Genomic DNA, 17,957 nt, shown 5'->3' with positions numbered 1-17,957 from the left:
TTTGACAAATAGCTCAGTGTCACTATGACCTGCGTGTGCTGTTATGCTCAAGGATGATGAGAGCTGCTTCTGTTCCCCCTCTGCTCTCCCAGGGTTGCCTTTCTTTTTAGATAGGAAGGAGGAAGCTACACACCCCAAGTCTGCATGCAGCAGACACCCCATATTTACCCCAAATCCAGTAAAGGTTTTCTTCTAAGGATAAGTGAAAGAAATGCATAGTATCCTGACGTTAACAGGAATTAGCTTTGCGTGATCAAAATGTTTTGGCGGAGCGGGGTCCCTTGGTGTGTTCCTCCTGTCTGCAGCTGGTTCCCCCTCTCCGTGCATGTGCTCCAAGGGTCTGAGAAATGGTTTTCAAGGTTATATTTCTAAGAACATCCAAATTACAAGGGTCGTGATACAGGAATAGCCTCTCACCCCCACCTCCCAAAAACCTGAAGAGGCGAGTTCATTAGTATGGTACATGGCCCTGAATTGTTTGTTTCTCTGAGCTTGTGATTTCTTTGTGCTACAGGCTGGCAGCAGCCTGCAATTTTGAGGGTCAGCTGGAGAAAATGCCTACACATGCTGGCATGGCCAGCTCTTGGAGCTCTTCCATAATGGTTGACAAGTAATGTTTTATTTCTGGAAATGAAGTGTGTTCTTTTTTCCCTGTGGGTTTTACCAATTGTTGTTTCTCAACTAGTATTGCATGCTTGTCAGCCTTTATTTCTCGGAAGAAATAATGAATTTAAGTCTGTTTTCCTGTTCTGTGTACCAAGGCACATGTCTAATGGATCTAATTAAGCCAATACAAAACTCTCCAGATTATCAAATATTGTTCCATTAAGGAAATAGTATTTGAAGTCATATTTTTATTGGCTGAATTATATTTGAAGACATAGTGGGTATGTGTTGAAGGTGAACATAAGGAGAAGTCAGTATGACCCAAACTGTTTCTTGTTGTTTAAAAGCATCTGCCCAGCCTCTGGAAAGAAAGGTGTAGCCAGTTGCTGAGGGTGGGTTTTGCCTGCTTGTATGACATGCTGTCCATAAGCTGTGCTTCCTAGGGGGGAAAAAAAAAAAAGCATGTTTTAACAAATCTCAAAATACATAATGTGAGGAAATTTTTAATATCAAATGGTGTTCTCTTACAGACTCTAGTTTTGAAAATAGGCTTTTTTTACTTAGTCACTTGAGTGAATAGTCCTAGTAATGTAAATTAAATTACTCACTGGCATACTGTAGCTATGATTTTATACATACTTAGAAAACTTTTCTGCTTTTTGTTAGCTGGAGATTTTTATGTTGAAATAGTAAATAATTTGTGATTACCAATAAAAACTGGAATTAGGTCCTACATAACTTTTTTTCCTTGTCGTCATACTTTTAACACAGCACTTCTTGTTGCACTGTAGAACTGTGTAGAGATGGGACACTGTAAATAAAAAGGGGGCTGTGATAATATATTGCAAAACTATGGTTATTGATGACTGCTGAAGAGATGAGATGGGAAACAACTAAGGCTGGATCAATCTCCATGTACACACATTTAGCTCAGAATATAAAGTCTATATAATGTAATGACGTGTGCCACTGACAGTACAGTGACTCAAGTTACTGCAGTAGATCCTGCACTTTAAGGTCTGTCTGGACTAAGTACTTGGCATTAATAAGATGTATCCCTCTTGGACCAATGCTGACAGTAATTCAGCTGTAGGAGCTGGTGGATAAAATAGGTTTCAACACTTTTAAGTCCTGTGAAGTTTCCAGTAATGATGCTAAAATGTGTGTGTGTGATTTATTCTGGCAGTGAATCCATCTTCATCACTGCTGTGGGAGCTGGACAACAGATGGTCTTTGTCCTGGTGGTGGTAAATGCTCACCCAAAGCTCCTAGGGTTTAAAAGCATGAGAGGGAGACCTATAATCAGATATATTTTATCTGTCTTTAGTTGTAAACACAGAAGAACCCCTCATATTTTAACTTTAAATTAATCCTTAGAAATATCAATAAGGTGTATTCACTGTAATTTGATATTCTGTGTAATAAATGAGCATTGTTAAAAGTAATGGAAGGAACTGTTTGTAATGCTGTGCAGAATATGACTGGAAATACAATTTTTTGCCCAGTTAAATTGAAACATTTCATCAAGCTTAAAAAAAGTCCAAAATTTGACTGTGGTCACTCATACAATGGCGTAGAACTATGCTTGTTTAAAAAATGAGTTGTATAAGTGTTTGTACAATAAAGGAGATGGAAGATTAGCAAAGACCTTAATTGTTCTCTCATTCTTTGTAACTTATATCAGGTTTCCTGTCCACAATGAAATGTTTCCAAGTTAAGATAAAAAAGGATATTAAAATGAGTTGCTGTTCTTCTGTGACTTGAAAACCTTGATAGCTGGTGGGTTTTGTTGAGGAATTTAAAAAAAAAAAAAAAGTCTTCATTAATATCTTCATGCAACTATACTGAGGTATAACTTATTGATTGCTTGTACTTGCTTCCAGTTAAAATGTATATTCATTTTTTGTAAAAAGGAGTTTTTAAGTAGTACTGTTTCCAAGCTGAGAGAGATTCTAGTGGACTGTACTGGTACATTATTTAAAGCATGCATTATCTGATAAATATTCCACCAAAGTACAGTAGCGAGAGAAACGATTGCTAATTATGATACATGGTTTCCTTCCTCTGTTTTATGTGATAGTATTTTGGTAGCAAACTATATCAGGGTGCTTATAGTACATGAACATACAGAGTCAGTCATAATCAGAGCCAGTTTAGCTGTCCTGTACAAGCCCTAGTAATACTGTTTTGTCATCCTTAAGCTTAAAACAGCAAGCTTGGTCATAAGCTTCCTCTTTTGGATACGCTTAGAAGTTAGATTTATATTGTGTCAAGCACAATAAGGAACTTTGTGTGTTTTTATCAGCTTAGCAAGGCCCTGCCAGAAATATTGCTGCCTCTTGCAAAAGTTGTTGTTGTGAAGGGGGTGAGGTTAAAAGAAACCCCTAAGAATTACAAATGTGAAATATTTGAAGGTTGTAAAATCAAGCCGAGAAAAGGGTTACCTCGTTGTTTGATCCAGTGAATCTGTATTAGGTTCATATTTAATGCAGATTAGATGTTTTTCCATGACATCTTTGCTTCATTCAGTGCAGAGGATGCAGTTTATGTTCTTGGTTCCTGCACAGGAATAAAACAGAAGGCGATTTTCTGCACAGCTGAACTGAGAAGAAAGTCTGCATCTCAACTTGATCTTGGTCTTGACAGAGCTTACATAAGGTGCTGGGGTCTGGGGTTGTTGATTCACCTGTATTCCTCCCCCCCTTCACATATTCACGTAAGCCAACACAAAAGGTGTACGTAAGCAGTAGTTGGTGTCACACAACATGCAAAGAGATCCACACACAGATGTAGTGATGTGAAAAATATTAGAACAGAAAATATTCCACACTGTTGTTAATAGACAGTCCTGTTCATGTAAGATGTGAATGTAGGAAAGGACTGCAAGTCTAAATAGCTTTTCTTTTGAAAATGAAAATACGTGCTTTTTTCAGTTACCGCCTAATTAGATATTACAGGATAATTACCTCTTAAGTTAAATACCTTCATGATAAAAGCAAACAATATATACAGATACAGTGAATGACTTGTAGAAAAGACAGAGCAGTGTACTAGGCATCTCAAATTTTATAATAAATTGGCAGATACTCCTATTAAGCTGGAACCCTGATACCCAGTTACTTCTGGTGCGGATTGCCACTTCTTTTCTCACTCATGTAACAGATGGCTACTAATCTATTGCTAGAGTGAGGGAAGGCAGTGTGTCCCTCTTAAAAAAAAACAACCAAGCAAAAACCTATAAAAGCTTCGGGAGAAAGATCTTATACACTGAATGATAAAAGGCAGCGTAACCATTGTAGATCACAAGTTTTTTGTTCGTTTTTTTTTGGGGGGGGTGTTTCTGGTTTGCTTTTCTCTTGGAAAAAAAACTCAGGGTAAGGAGGATGTGGTGGTGTATCTGCTGAAGGTTGAGCAAGTTGCGGTGTTGGCTTTACTCCCTTCAAAGCAGCAAACCTGTTGCTGTTCTGTGTTGCTTGCCTGATATGTGAACTCTTTGTTTTGGGCTAGTTCTTGTGGTTTTGTTTGTTTGTTTTTTACCCACCATTTTATTTCAGGTCACTCCTGGTGTGACTAAGATCGCATACTTTGACATCTGCCTGGTCTAGAAGAAGGTGACAAAGCCTGCCGGTAGTTCACCCCACTGACAGTTTTTGGTTCATCACTGATGAAATGGGGAGAAGCAGCAGGTCTTGTGTCCTCGGCAAGCTCACAGAGTGCTAACTGCTGGTTTTTAGATAAGTGACGCCCTGCTTTGCAGACAGGCAGTGTTAAGAACAGAGTGTGTGTCCGGCGAAAAGCCACACGGTGTCACCCCCTTGGCTAACAGTAGGCTTTGACAGTGAGGTTGTCATTTCCCTGAATGCATGGAATACAGCAGTAGGAATACTGTGTCAAAGAAAATTAAATCAAGGCAAATCCCAAGGATGGCAGTGTTGGCCACACTTCACCTTGCTGTGCTCCACATTGGTGCATGCTTGGAGGTGGCATGTTCATTTAGGGTAAGCTGCATCCGTTTTGGGTGGGAATGAAGCAAAAGCATCTGCTTGAAACTATGATGGGGAAACAGCCACAGTTTCCCTTCTCCACCTCCTGTCCTCCCCTCCCTTCACAGCTGTATTTAGCAACCATTGCCAGTTAGGCAATGCAAATTTGAGGCTGTAGGATTACCAGCTTTGGAAAAATAGGTGGGAAAACTGGATATCTATTAAAAAAGGGGTTTGGGAAGAATAATTTCTGTTGCTGCGCAGGGAGGAGGAATAAATGACCCCTTACGCTCCCTTGCAAAACACAAATACAGTATTTAGCCTAACAGAGTCCACTGACACTTCAGAAGAAGGTGGAGTTGCATTTTTAAGGATTGCTTCATGCACATAGACTCTCCCTTGGAAGACTCGTGCTCTTGCTGCTGCAGCCAGCACACCACTGTGGCCAGTGCTGCAGACCCTGCTTGACTGGTGCAGCATTTAGCAGTTTTGCTTCCCTGTCTGTGGTGTGGAGATGGCCAATGAAGCTGTGGATGTTGCAACGAGCTGAGATGTCTCCTCACTTGTTTCAGCCTTGGCCAGGGGCATGCCATGTATGCCCCAGATTTCTGACCATCAGAACAGCGGTATCATACTAGACCCCTGACCCAGCTCCCAGCAGACTGTCCCCAGCAGCAACCAGTTGGGTATCCATAGGGCATACTGGGTCCAGGCAGGGAGTGAGAAGCCTCCTTGTTATCCTGTACCAGTACTGCATTTCGAAAGGTGTTCCCAGTTTCCTCATTGCTGTTACCGATGCATTACCCTCCAGCTGTCTGGGGGCAGGAATCTGGGATAAGTGACAGGCACTTGCAAATTGAGTTTTAATGAAAGTTGTCAGGTTATTTCCATAACCCAGCTTTGTTTGCACTATCCCTTTAAAATCCGGTATTTGTAAAACCCCAAAGATGCGGCCTTTTGGTAGACTGTTCAGCTTAGACTGTTAAAGAGTATTTTTAAGCAAGCTTTTCCCTTTTTCTCCTCTTCTTTTCCCTTCAGTCAATTGCTTCAGCGGACATGGATTTGAATCAGTTGGAGGCTTTTCTCACTGCTCAAACCAAAAAACAAGGTGGCATCACATCCGATCAAGCTGCAGTCATTGCAAAATTTTGGAAGAACCACCGAATAAAGATCCACGAGAGCCTGATCAATCAAAGCCGTTGGGATAATGTGTTGAAAAACATGAACTGGCGAGTGGACCTGAAGTCCCAGTCAAGACACATCGATCAGATAAACACACCTGTTGCAATAGTTGAAATGGAACTGGGGAAAAATGGGCAGGTAAGCTTTCTTTTGCAAAATATATAAAACTGATTTAGCTGTGTAGATGCTGAGACATTTTACCTATTGCTGAATTCACTGCATCCAAATCAAGTCAGTGTATTTTTCATCACCGGGCCTTTAATGAACTTGTGGGCCGTCTTTGGATACAAAGATACATTCTGGGTGGTGAATGCAATTTTTGCTTATTTTATGTTTTCATATATGTATTGACAGCTCTCTTTACATTAAGCTTGGAAAACCTGAGGATGCAGAAATCAAACGCAAAATCATCCATGCTAGCAATTACATTAAAATTACATATGTATTCAATGCACTGTGAAGTTGATTAGTCTTATTTTTTCCTAATCAAATACTAAAGTTAGGTAATATCTGCAAAGTAGAAGCTGAAAAAGAATAAAGTTCACAAGTTATGATGATCAAGCATCCCTTACATTTTAGGATAAATGAGGGGAAAGACTCCTCTTTATTTTACATAATACCTATTTTCATGTTACATCTTTATTACCAGTCACATTATGCAATGTGGTCTTATCTTCCTGAAAGAGATGTATAGCTCTGTCAGTGCTGAACACTGCATTTCTTTTTAATCTTTATATAATTCATATGAATGTACAACTAAAGGCACGGCTTCCCATCTTCAATTTTTCTGTCTTTTTCTGAGAGGAAATATGTTTCAATTTGGTATCTTTTCCCTCTGCAATGTGTTAGCGAATCTTAAAACCTCATTTCTTAGCAGTAGCTACTGTAAATCATACTGTAAAGCTAATCTGGGGGTTTTGATGTTAATAGTTAACATTTAGCAAGTTTCCTAGGATTTCATAATATTTCAGTAGCTTATAGCAAAAGAGTACTTGGATTAGGTATACCTAAAATGTGTGTATATACACACACCTGGAGTATACCTATGCAGGCTGAATGATTTAATTGAAACTGTGTGGCTATACCAAGGCCGGAATGAAAGTATAAGTAAACTGGGATGCTACTGAGACAGTATATATTGTGGAAGTTATTCTGTTAGTCCACTTTTCCTTTCAGTCTTTGAAAGCTTAGCCCTCCTAGGTGCTGACCCTCTGCCTTCCACTCGTGTATCTCTGCAGTGACCAATAGAGTAATGGTGTGTGGTTTTAGTTTTTTTCTGAGCCTCAAAAAAGTGGAGTTTTCTGCTCAAGATCTTGAGATTGGAAATAATTATATTCCATTAGTAACAAATGGAAAAAGTTTTAAAAAAAAAAAGTTACAGTGAGTACATTAGTGAGCAAATGGGAAAAATACCCATGTTCATTAAAAAAAAAAAATCCTTAAGTCAGAATCACTGTTGTATTTCATAAGGGAATTGTGTAGTTAGTGACTCTTGTTTTGAAATTGTTTTTTCCCTGATAATGGATTATTATGGTAACGTCAATCAGCAAGTACATTTATATTTCTTCCTCCCTGTGCAGCAAGAGAAAGGGGATGTGAACGTGAACGAAGAATAGACATTTCTGAGACACTGTAATTTCTCTTACCAAAGAGCCCCACAACAAAAGCAGAATGAATTATTTTAGCAATGCAGCTTCGTATTTCAAAGAGAAGTGGTTGTGTGAATGTGGTTTTTTGAACTGACATACTTTTGTCTCCTTTGCTGAGGACAGTGCAGTAGTGACCTGTTGGCGAGTCTGGCTATCGGTGCGAATAAGGGTATTAGACTGGTGCTTACAGAACTAATCATGGAGTAATTAAGATTGTCACCACTTGAGTCAAAATTGGCATTTATTTTAAGGCGCTGCGGTTTCACATAGTCTTTAGCTTTGGTTTAAATAGATTTTCTGCTGCAAAGCTTTTGGCTGAGGCAGTCCACAGCATGCTCATGTCATGTGCTGAGGCAGGGGAGTTGGGGGAACCCTGGGACCAAAACAGCAGCAAGTGGGTTGCCAGAACAGTTCATCCAGCCCTCAGCCTCTTCCCACATGTGTTTGAGACCTCCTGGAAAGGTGATCTCAGAGGCTTTACTATTGGAGGTTGAATGAGTTGTTCTTGCATGCTGGATTCAGCCCACAACTTAAAACCATCACGTTTTATAGCCTTTATATGTATTTTTACTTTATTGTTAGCACATTTATATCTGTTCTAAATATCAAGTTTTGTAGCACATCAAATACACATACGCTAGTACCGTTCTGAAACTGAACAGAGAGAACATATTTTCTAAAAGGTTGTCAGTCATAGAAGTGATTTGGCAAATAGTGAAGATCTGCTGGATTTGTAGAAGAAAGCTGGCTGATGATTCAGGAGTAAATTATTCAGAACAGACTGTTTTCATTTGGACACTTGATAACAGGGGAGTATACAGATGCATTGATGTGTAATGAATTGTCATTAATATTTCATATGTTTTAACAGAAGCAAAGAAATACCCTGTAGAAAATGTACCTTTCAAGAATTTAAAGTCACTCTGATTCTTCTCAATGTCTCTGAACTGGATTTAGATCTCTGCCCAGCAGAAGGCCAGGCAGTTTGGTGAAGTGTCTGCTCCTTCTGCTTTCTGCTTGCCATCTCTGAATTTTAATCAGTCAGTTGTTTCATGACGGAAAGACTATGTGTTTAAGAGCTAATATGGCTAGAAATAGGGAGTTTGATGTGACTGGTTCATAAATGTCAGTAGACCAAGTTTACATGAATTATGTCAAATTTCATGAATGTTTTCTCATAGAAGAGAGATGATTCTGGGTTTGAGGATCCATTACAACTTGCATGAATCAATTCTTACTATCCTTGGCATTACTGATAATAGAAAAAAAATGAACCCTTTCCTCTAAATGCTCTTAAAAACACTTCTAATGATAAACATTTGGTAATACTGGTGCTCCAAACTTTGGGAAGTTTGGTTCAGGATCTGTAACTTGCAGTTTGAACTCTTCTTCAGTAAAGATTTTACAGAGACATTTAAAGTTTCCTTTATGCTGGTGATGTCGTCTTTATAAAGGCAGATGAACATGCTAGCCATGAAGTACTCTGCTTTGAAAGCCCTTTTTCTTTAACAATATGACTAAAAATAAAATTCCTAAAGCAGTTGCACTTTAGCCTGCGTTTGCCTTCATCTGTTTGCGATATTCGGTACTCATCACTGCCAGTCCATTCTTTCCTTCTGAACAGCCCATCTTTTCTTTTGCACAATGGTTTTATCTTCCTGTATCTCTATACCTTGCTGACTTTCTCTTAAAACATCTATAGCGCCCTGCCCCCTTCTTTATGTCCTTTTTAATCTTGTTCTTCCTCTCTGGGCATTGCTGTAAAGCTCTTTTGGCGTGAAATGTCAACCGGACACGAATCCGCCGGGAGGGACAGCAGCGTGAGCTGGAGAGTCGCCCTTCTCGTGCCCTTCCTGCCTCGCTGCATCAACGCTGCTCCATATGGTGAACGACGCTGCCATGTAATGTTAGGTTACCTACAGATTTCAGTCACAGATTTATATCTGACCTTGTTATTAATAGGAAATAAATGCATTGGGTTTGCACTGTGGCTTGGCATTAAGCTATATTTAAATTTGTTTTATGGACTTTGCCATGTTATTTTCCTTATGAGATGTGCCTCTCCCTTGGGGCTGTGTTATTCCCACTAGTATTCTGGGCTGATTTGCCAATAAGTTTTACTTTCTTGCTGCATTATATATTTTGCAGTTTAATATCTGAGAGTGATCAAATGTTATAGATTAGCCCAAGTATTTGCTCTGGGCTTTTGTGCTTGAACAGAGTGGGTATTTTCACATGCATTTCTTTTCATTTTTTAAGATACTGGTAATCCATGTCATAGCACTTTTACTGAAGTTTTGTGGGATGTTAAGCATGTTTTGTGAGCAAAGAGTATTTTCTGCCCTAATTTAACATGAAGTTTGGGGTTCCACTGCAGGATTCTTCCCAGAAAGACCTGAGGAAATTGCATCAGGATTATGGATTAGAGCGTTTTTTCCCAAAACATTGTATATCTCTTCTCTTTCCTTTTTTAAAACATCTGCTTGACAGAGGTATCATAAAACTGAGTTAATGGTATACGGTGCGTAAATACTACTATATAGCAGATAGTAAAAGCCACAGTATAAGTTATGAAATTAGGATAATTTCTTTCAAATTTAAGGGCAAAGAGCAGCCTCTCATTGCATATCATTTTTCTGAAGTCTGAAATCACGAGGGATGTATATTTTCATATAAAACAAACATCTTTCTTTAAAGAACAGGCAAGCATTAGTAACAGTGTTTTGATAAATTGAAAAGTCATATTAGACTTCCTAGTTCTGACTATATTTTGATTGCCATTTTAAACTCTCACCAGTGAGATAAATACTTTATGATGAAAGGGCTTACTAGATGAAGCAGTCCTTTGCCAGTGCAAGAATTTACCTGATACTGAAAAAGTAAGAATTGTCAGCTCACAGTTTACCTTAGGTATATCACATCTGCTCTCTGCTAGCGGCTGGGTCCAGACCCTGGTAATTCAGAGAAAATAATAATAATTCAGATAATTCAGGTGCAGAAAGAATTCATAATGAACATAGACAATTGTCATGTGCTGTATGTAAGAGGTAAAATGCTACCAGGATTTTGAAGGTCTGGAGCTTGAAATTTCATCAACTTTTAATTTGTATGACTATGAAGATTTAATTCTTTTAATGTTCTGGGTAGGAGTGAAGTAGGTCTCAAAGTAAACTTTTGGGAAATCAAAATTGCTTCTGACTTGTCAATTATGTATATTCTACACAAATTTATATTGACATTTTTGTCAACCATGCTATAAACAAACGATAAGCTGAATTCACACGTTGACAAATATTAAAATTGAACATGCTTTCACAGTGTAATAAAAAAATCTTAGGATTTATCTTCTATAAATCTCATTACCTTGCTAGGATTACAGACTGAATGCCACTGAGGATCTGTGGGTATTTTGCACATTTTTGTAAGCACAGGTCTCTTGGTTTCCCTAGGCTGCGGTTATCTCCAGCAATAGCTTTCACTGCTGAAGAAAGGTCAGATCAAGAAAACGTCATGAGTAAACTCATGCTATAGGGAGGAAGGATTATGACTGCGCTTGCTTTTGTCTCCGTGTGACTCCATGTCAGGCTGCTTCAGAGCTATCACTGAAAATAACTTCAGATAATGGACTTCCAGTCTTTTTTATGTAGGATCTATTCCAAAAAGACAGACTGCCATTTGTAGGATATCGGTATGAACAAAGTGATGCTTTGGGAGATGAAAAGCGGTTCTAGGTACCCGAACCCAAATAAGGACAGCCTGGCCTGCGAAGGGGAAGGAAAAACAACCACCAAACAATGTTTCCTTTCCAGCCTTAACCCATTTTAATCTTTGTAGTTATTAACATTATCGGAACTATTGTTCCGGTCAAAAATGGGAAAGCGTGGGCATTTAGAAGCCAAATCGATCAAGTGAACTGCAATGGGCTTAATACTTCTATGTGATTAAAAATATAAAACCCAGTAAGTAGAAGTTAGTGGAAAAAAATCACCTTTGTGGCCAAGCTGAATGTAATCACTTGAGCTTTTATTCACCTTGGAAATTTATGAGCTGGAGGGAACAGTTACATAAGGCAGTACAGTGAAAAGCAAATAAAAACCAGAGAGGGCAAGGGGTCACTCCGCACAGAGGAAAGTGGAACACAGTTGACTGACTTAACTCAGTTATTTCCTTAATCCTCTGCATGGCACTCTCTGTAGTCCTTTGCTTCGACAGTTCAATTTTTGTCACCTTCTCCTGAAAGCAAAGTGAAATTTGGGGAACAAGAAGAGAGTTTTGTTATTTGTGGCTGTTGGTATTTTTTAAGTGTAATATGTTACGGAGATAAGAGCATTAAATTGAGATATTAAATAACTGTCCAACTTGAATTGTCACTTCTCCACTGTATATATTTGACAATGTTTTTTTTTATGAGTACCTCATCTGTTCATCCTATACGAAGCAAGGATATTCTACAATTAGTGGTACTAACAGTTTCCATCCTTGTTGATTTGTGCTGTGTATATACACATACAGGTGTGCAGGTGCATGCACACACATATATTCATTGTCAACTGTTTTTACTCTGGAACTGGATTTGTTGAAGTAGTTAAATAGAATAGTTTAAGTGAGACATATATTTTTGATTGTAGCTGAGCTCAGGGTATTAAGGGGAGAATTCTGGATTAATCGAAGGTGAGGTGTATGAAGATCGATGTTATCGTAACGATGCATATTTACTGCGTTTCATCTGCCTAAATTCAGATTCAGTCCTGGACGCTTGAAATTTTTTACCTTCTCAGAAAATATATTGAGGTCTTGGACATTATGAAAGGGAACTTACCATCTGTTATGTATCTGGCATTCTCATGCAGCAATAAAATGTTGCATAGCTTTGATGAAACACCCTGCAGAGCCATCTCTTGCAACCTTGGGATACAGACTACGATGAGGCTGGGATAGGGGCAGCTGGGTTCAACAGACCTGTCTGTTGGAAATTGTCTCCAGCAAATGCATTTCATCACTTACCTTTTTCTGGAATTGATGCTACACATTTATGAGTTAGAAGGACCTGTTCTTCCTCCTCCTTCTTCTTATCCTCCCTATGTTATCTCTGCTCGTTGCTTTTCTGGAAGTCCTCGCCCTGGTCTTCTACCAGCTTCATTGCCCCCACAAGTGGTTGGTACACTTTTGGAACCTACTGTTAGCTAACAGCCCTCGATCCTCATCCTGGCTCCCCTACTGAAAGCATAGAATCATAGAATGCTTTGGGATGGAAGGGACCTTTAAAGGTCATCTAGTCCATCCCCCCTGCAATTGGCAACCTGATCTAGGCAAACCTAGATCAGGTTGCTCAGAGCCCCATCCAGCCTGGCCTTGAATGTTTCCAAGGATGGGGCATCTACCACCTCTCTGGGCAACCCGTTCCAGTGTTTCACCACCCTCATTGTAAAAAATTTCTTCCTTATGTCTAGTCTAAATCTACCCTCTTTTAGTTTAAAACTGTTACCCCTTATCCTATCGCAACAGGCCCTGCTAAAAAGTCTGTCCCCATCTTTCTTATAAGTCCTCGTTAAGTACTGAAAGGCTGCAATAAGGTCTCCCCGCAGCCTTCTCTTCTCCAGGCTGAACAACCCCAGCTCTCTCAGCCTTTCCTCATAGCAGAGGTGTTCCAGCCCTCTCATCATTTTTGTGGCCCTCCTCTGGACCTGCTCCAACAGGTCCATGTCCTTCCTGTGCTGAGGGCTCCAGAGCTGGACGCAGGGCTCCAGGTGGGGTCTCACCAGGGGAGAGTGGAGGGGCAGAATCACCTCCCTCAACCTGCTGGCCACGCTTCTTTTGATGCAGCCCAGGATACAGTTGGCCTTCTGGGCTGCGAGAGCACATTGTTGGCTCACATGCACCTTTTCATCTCTCGGTACTCCCAAGTCCTTCTCAGCAGGGCTGCTCTCAACCCCTTCATCCCCCAGCCTGTAGTGATACCGGGGGTTGCCCCGACCCAGGTGCAGGATCCTGCACTTGGCCTTGTTGAGCCTCATGAGGTTCACATGGTCCCATTTCTCGAGCTTGTCCAGGTCCTTCTGGATGGCATCCCATCCCTCAGGCATGTCAGCCACCCTGCTCAGCTTGGTGTCATCTGCAAACTTGCTGAGAGTGCACTCGATCCCGCTATGTCATTGATGAAGACATTAAAGAGCACTGGTCCCAGTACGGGCCCCTGAGGGACACCACTTGTCACCGATCTCCATCTGGACATTGAGCCATTGACCACAGCCCTCTGGATGTGACCAGCCAGCCAGTTAGCTATGCACCAAACAGTCCGCCCATCAAACCCATATCTCTCCAATTCAGAGAGAAGGATGTTGTGGGGGACTGTGTCAAAGGCCTTAACAGAAGTCCAGGTAAAGCATTTCTATAAACTTTTCAACCTTTTCTTTGCTATTCCTGCAGTGCTGGGGTAGGTTACCCTTAGAGTTTGTGGCAGTGTACGTTTTGAGATCCTCAAGACTCAAGCTGGATAAAGACTGCGGTCAGACATACGGGCAGGGTCTCCACCACACCAGACCTGAGCATTTAGCCTGCAGACTTTCAGGTGAAACGGATAGTTTCATGCTCCTTGTTTAATCCAGCCACCGTGTGCATTTCAGTTCCTTCTCTATTCACCGAACCTCACATGCAAGATTGAGCTAAGAGTGTGTTTCTGTTGCTTTTGTACTTTGTGCTTTAGTTCAGTCTGAATGCAACAACTTCTGGGTCAGGAAATCGGGAGTTCGGTTTCAGAAGAGGGAGAGCTGTTTGGGAACTGTGACACTGAATGTTGGAGGAGAGGGCCGAAAAAAGCTGATGGCATTCAAAGAGAACACATTGCAGAGGCTGGATGCAAAGATGGCTGATGAGTTTCAAAACTTCCACAGCTCTGGGTCTGTTCTCTAATAACAAAGTTCCTGTGTCACTAACGAGCTTAGAGGACGGTTATGAGTTTCTTGTGCTTCCTCATCACTTTGCATTAACTGGGTAATTCGGAGACCCTAAATTGCATACCCTCCGTCACCAAAGGAATTGCTCGGTTTGAGCAGTTGGCAGAGCAGTTTCAATGTGACACTTGCACTACTGCTGTCATGTAAATAATCACAGATGACTCCACTGTCTGTGCAGTCCCCCACCACAATGGCCATGGAGTTGTATAGAAACTGACTGCAAATACGCAAGTTAAAGCACTGCATTTGCACAAAATGCCACGTGAAGACCCACACCATTTGAGTGCATGACCTTGCTCTTAAACAAGCCTAGTCAGAGCTTTTGCCTTCTTCAGAGCTCACAGCCTGGCCTGGGTCACTGCTGGAGGGTAGAGGAGCAGCTCTGCATTTCCGACCTCTACCAACCAGCGAGAGATTCAACCTTATTGCAGTAAAACCAGGCTTTAATTGAGGCGAAACATTGTGTAAGGCATGGAAAGTTGGAGCTTTAATGTATGAAGTGGAAGGTCTTTGGAGATCTGCAGGTGAGGTAAAACTGAAATGGAAAAGGTAGATTAAAAAATGTTGCCATTTCTCTATTGTACCTGTACTAAGCCTGGGGCAGGAGGCAGAGGGGACCATGCTTGGCCAAGTCATCGATTCCTGGCTTATTAAAAGGAACTTTGCAATGCAAAGATTGGGTCTGTTGGCTGCAGTGTTGCCAGTTGTTGAGGACCCAGAGAGAGCATTTGCTGGCATAAGGCCTCCTGGTGTAAATATAGAAGAGTTAGTGATTTCTTTTGACACTGCCCACCTTTTGTAAAACCAGCAGCATGTAGTTTGGGTGTGAAAGTGAACGTGTTCTGTTTTGTGAAATAATTTATCTTGGGATAAATCTCAGAATATTTTATGAAATATATTTACCCCACGAGGCTTTCAAGGAAGGGGAACATGGTTGAAGAACCAAAAATCGTAATCTCCACTAGCTGCTTTTTAACAAAAGTAAAAAGTTTTGCTTGATTCTCATAAAAGGTTTTTTAGAAGTGGAATTTCTTTGCTGGGGAGTCTGTATACAGCAAATCAAAAACACTGTCCTCTTTGCATCTTAGCTCCAGTATTGCTGGCCATCTGCATTCTTCAGAGGACTTGGATGTCAACATTAGCAAGTAATTTGTTCTTAGAAAACTCAGGGAAAAAAAGGAGTTGCTATGAACATAAGTGCCCACTGCATTGGCTGACAAAGCATCTTGTTTTTACAGGCCTAGCCTGGCCAAGAATATTTAAAATTGTTGTTTTGCCAGTTGGCCAGTCTTCCCACTCTTAACAATATGCCACGTTGCCGCTGAAGAGCGCTTTGGAGATCCTTCCAGGTTTGTAATGGTGTTTCTTGAAATCCCCAAATAGTAGTGTTCAGGGGTGTAAATAAGAACAGGTTCGTACTTAATTTATTTCAATTAGGAAGAGCTGCTGCAGGAGGAGGTATCAGAAGATACAAAATTGGAAAGCTGGCATGTAATTGGGGAGAAATGCGTGTAACTCACACCCTTCTTTGCTGCTTAATCCTTTGGATTCTCTTTATTCTGTGTTAAATATATATATATATACACACACATACTCTTCATAAAAGCTGGACTCTAGCTTTGGCTGTGCAAGAATTGATCCAACAAAAACCCCCCACCCAACAGTACATGATAGCAAAGCAAAGTCACTGCAAACTGTATAATTAAACTTGCCGTGTTTCTCTGCATGTCTTAAGTTTTTTGAGGGGAGAGTGAACCTGCGTCATTTCTTGTGAGCAGCTTGTATGTTATCTGCCAGCAGCTTTATTTTTTCACCTTTCTTCACGAATTGAATTCCCACGTGGTGAGCAGTTCTATTAATACATTAGGCAGCAGACGGCATGGGCAATAGGAGAATGCAATTTGTAGGCAGATCGCAGTATAATCTTTTTATCAAGGAGATATTGCTCTTCTAATTTCTACCAAGCTGTGGCTTTCTGTCCTTTTAGTGCTTCTACTCGTATGTCTCGTCCTAGTTAAAAATGGGAAAAAAGATAAACATAAGTTTTTTCCCTTCCTTTTCTTCTTATCATTCCCTTTACAAAAATCTGTAACAGAGGGATTTCTCTGGTAGCTGCTGGAATTTGTTGGTGTACAAAACTGTCCTTGGCAGTTGGTAACTGAGCGTTAATGCTGAGGTATTATCAGCTCCTTGTATGGAAATGTAGTTAATCAACATGTGAAATGTTTGGAATACTAGTGCTGTGTCTGCATAAAAGCAAACCCTCGTTCCTGCTGCAGGTGTTCTTGCTGCTATTGGTTTATACTACTAGAAATGGTACCTAGGGACTTCTAGATGCCAGCAAAAAAATTTTGAGAGATGCTCATGCCCTTTCCCAAGGGAGTGAATTAAGACTGTAGGAAACACGGCTCTTTTTGCAAATATCAACTTCCATGTTGTATAGGTCAGGTTTTCAGGAGATGACTGGCGGGAGTTTGCACTGAAGAAGCTCAAACATTGCATCTGCATTTGCAGGTTCACTTACCTCCATATTAAATGGATTTGTCTTACAGGTGCACCTTAGTACCCTGGCCTTTGCTTCATCTTGTTAAAAACACAGACCAAAAGGAAGGCAGTAAATAGAACTGCTATGGAAAATCATGTCTGGGTCTTAGATGGTAGTTCTGGGTTACAGGTCTTTTTCTTGCAGCGAGGTGGACTTAAAGAGTTCCTGACCTTTGCTACTTGTTCTCACCATTGCGCTACCCTGGTAGTTACGCATTTACAGAGCTGAAAGTCAAAATTGGCTGAGTGAGTCCAAATTTAAATTCTTTTTAGTCCCTCCCCACCCTTTATTATTTTTTCCCAAACTATTTTTAGTTTGGATCAATTTGTTGAAGGAACAGGTTGAGGGCAAAATTGAGCAAAAGAAATCAAGAACTCTGCCTTGCCATTAAAAATGCTCTTTTAAACATAGATGTTCAAAGGATCACCCATTTTAAATCCTACTTAGTGGTCTCTTGAACACGAGAAGTAAAGTAGCTTTCCTTAAGTGCTAAGGATAACATCTCCAAAGTGCCAGTGTTTCCTCAAAGAATGGAGGTGGAATAGAAATTGAGAGGCATGGCTGTTGGACGAGTTTGGTATTGTAGACTTAATCTGGAGAAGTGTGGAAAAGGTATCTGATTTGGAAATGATCTAAAATGGTATTTGGAGGTGGGAACCTGCTAAGATTGCAAGAACAGAGGAATCTTGGTATTTTAGCAGCATTCGTATTTTTTGTTTCTAGAAAATTTCTCAGCTACGCGCATTCATGACGGTCCTTAATGAGAAATATGATTGAAATACTTGTCTTATTACCTGTCCGATTATTTTCTCCACTGTTAGGTGGGAAATATGGCAAGCTGAACCACAGACTTGGGTGAATTGCCTGGAGTGATGCTAGAAGTATGGGAACAGCAAGGAGTAGAGCTGAACAGCAAGCGAGTCCTGACTTAGTCACAGCTTAACAAATGAACTGGTTTGTTGGGTTTTGGTTTTTTGTTTGTTTGTTTGTTTGGTTTTTTTCAATTAAATTGTTACAAGAAGTTGATTGCTGTCAACAA

At 40.4% G+C, this 17,957-nt stretch overlaps 1 protein-coding gene across 9 annotated transcripts in view; it reads left to right on the top strand.

Moving 5' to 3' along the window:
- COMMD1 (copper metabolism domain containing 1) overlaps positions 1-17,957 on the top strand; it is an 88,281-nt gene that overhangs the window by 21,306 nt on the left and 49,018 nt on the right. For 6 of the 9 annotated variants that reach the window (XM_082306339.1, XM_082306340.1, XM_082306343.1 and 3 more), the window contains exon 2: positions 5,628-5,909. In XM_082306339.1, coding sequence (XP_082162465.1) covers positions 5,628-5,909 — 282 coding nt within the window. Of the gene's footprint in view, positions 1-5,627; positions 5,910-9,186; positions 9,571-17,739; positions 17,873-17,957 lie in introns of those variants that run through there. The other 3 variants (XR_014227610.1, XR_014227609.1, XM_082306338.1) reach the window with 3 other exon arrangements.

This window comes from Platalea leucorodia (genome assembly GCF_965183815.1).
Source record: "Platalea leucorodia genome assembly, chromosome: 3".
NCBI lineage: Eukaryota > Metazoa > Chordata > Aves > Pelecaniformes > Threskiornithidae > Platalea > Platalea leucorodia.
Note: the sequence above shows the minus strand (reverse complement) of the source record. Positions and strands in the feature narration are given on the sequence as shown.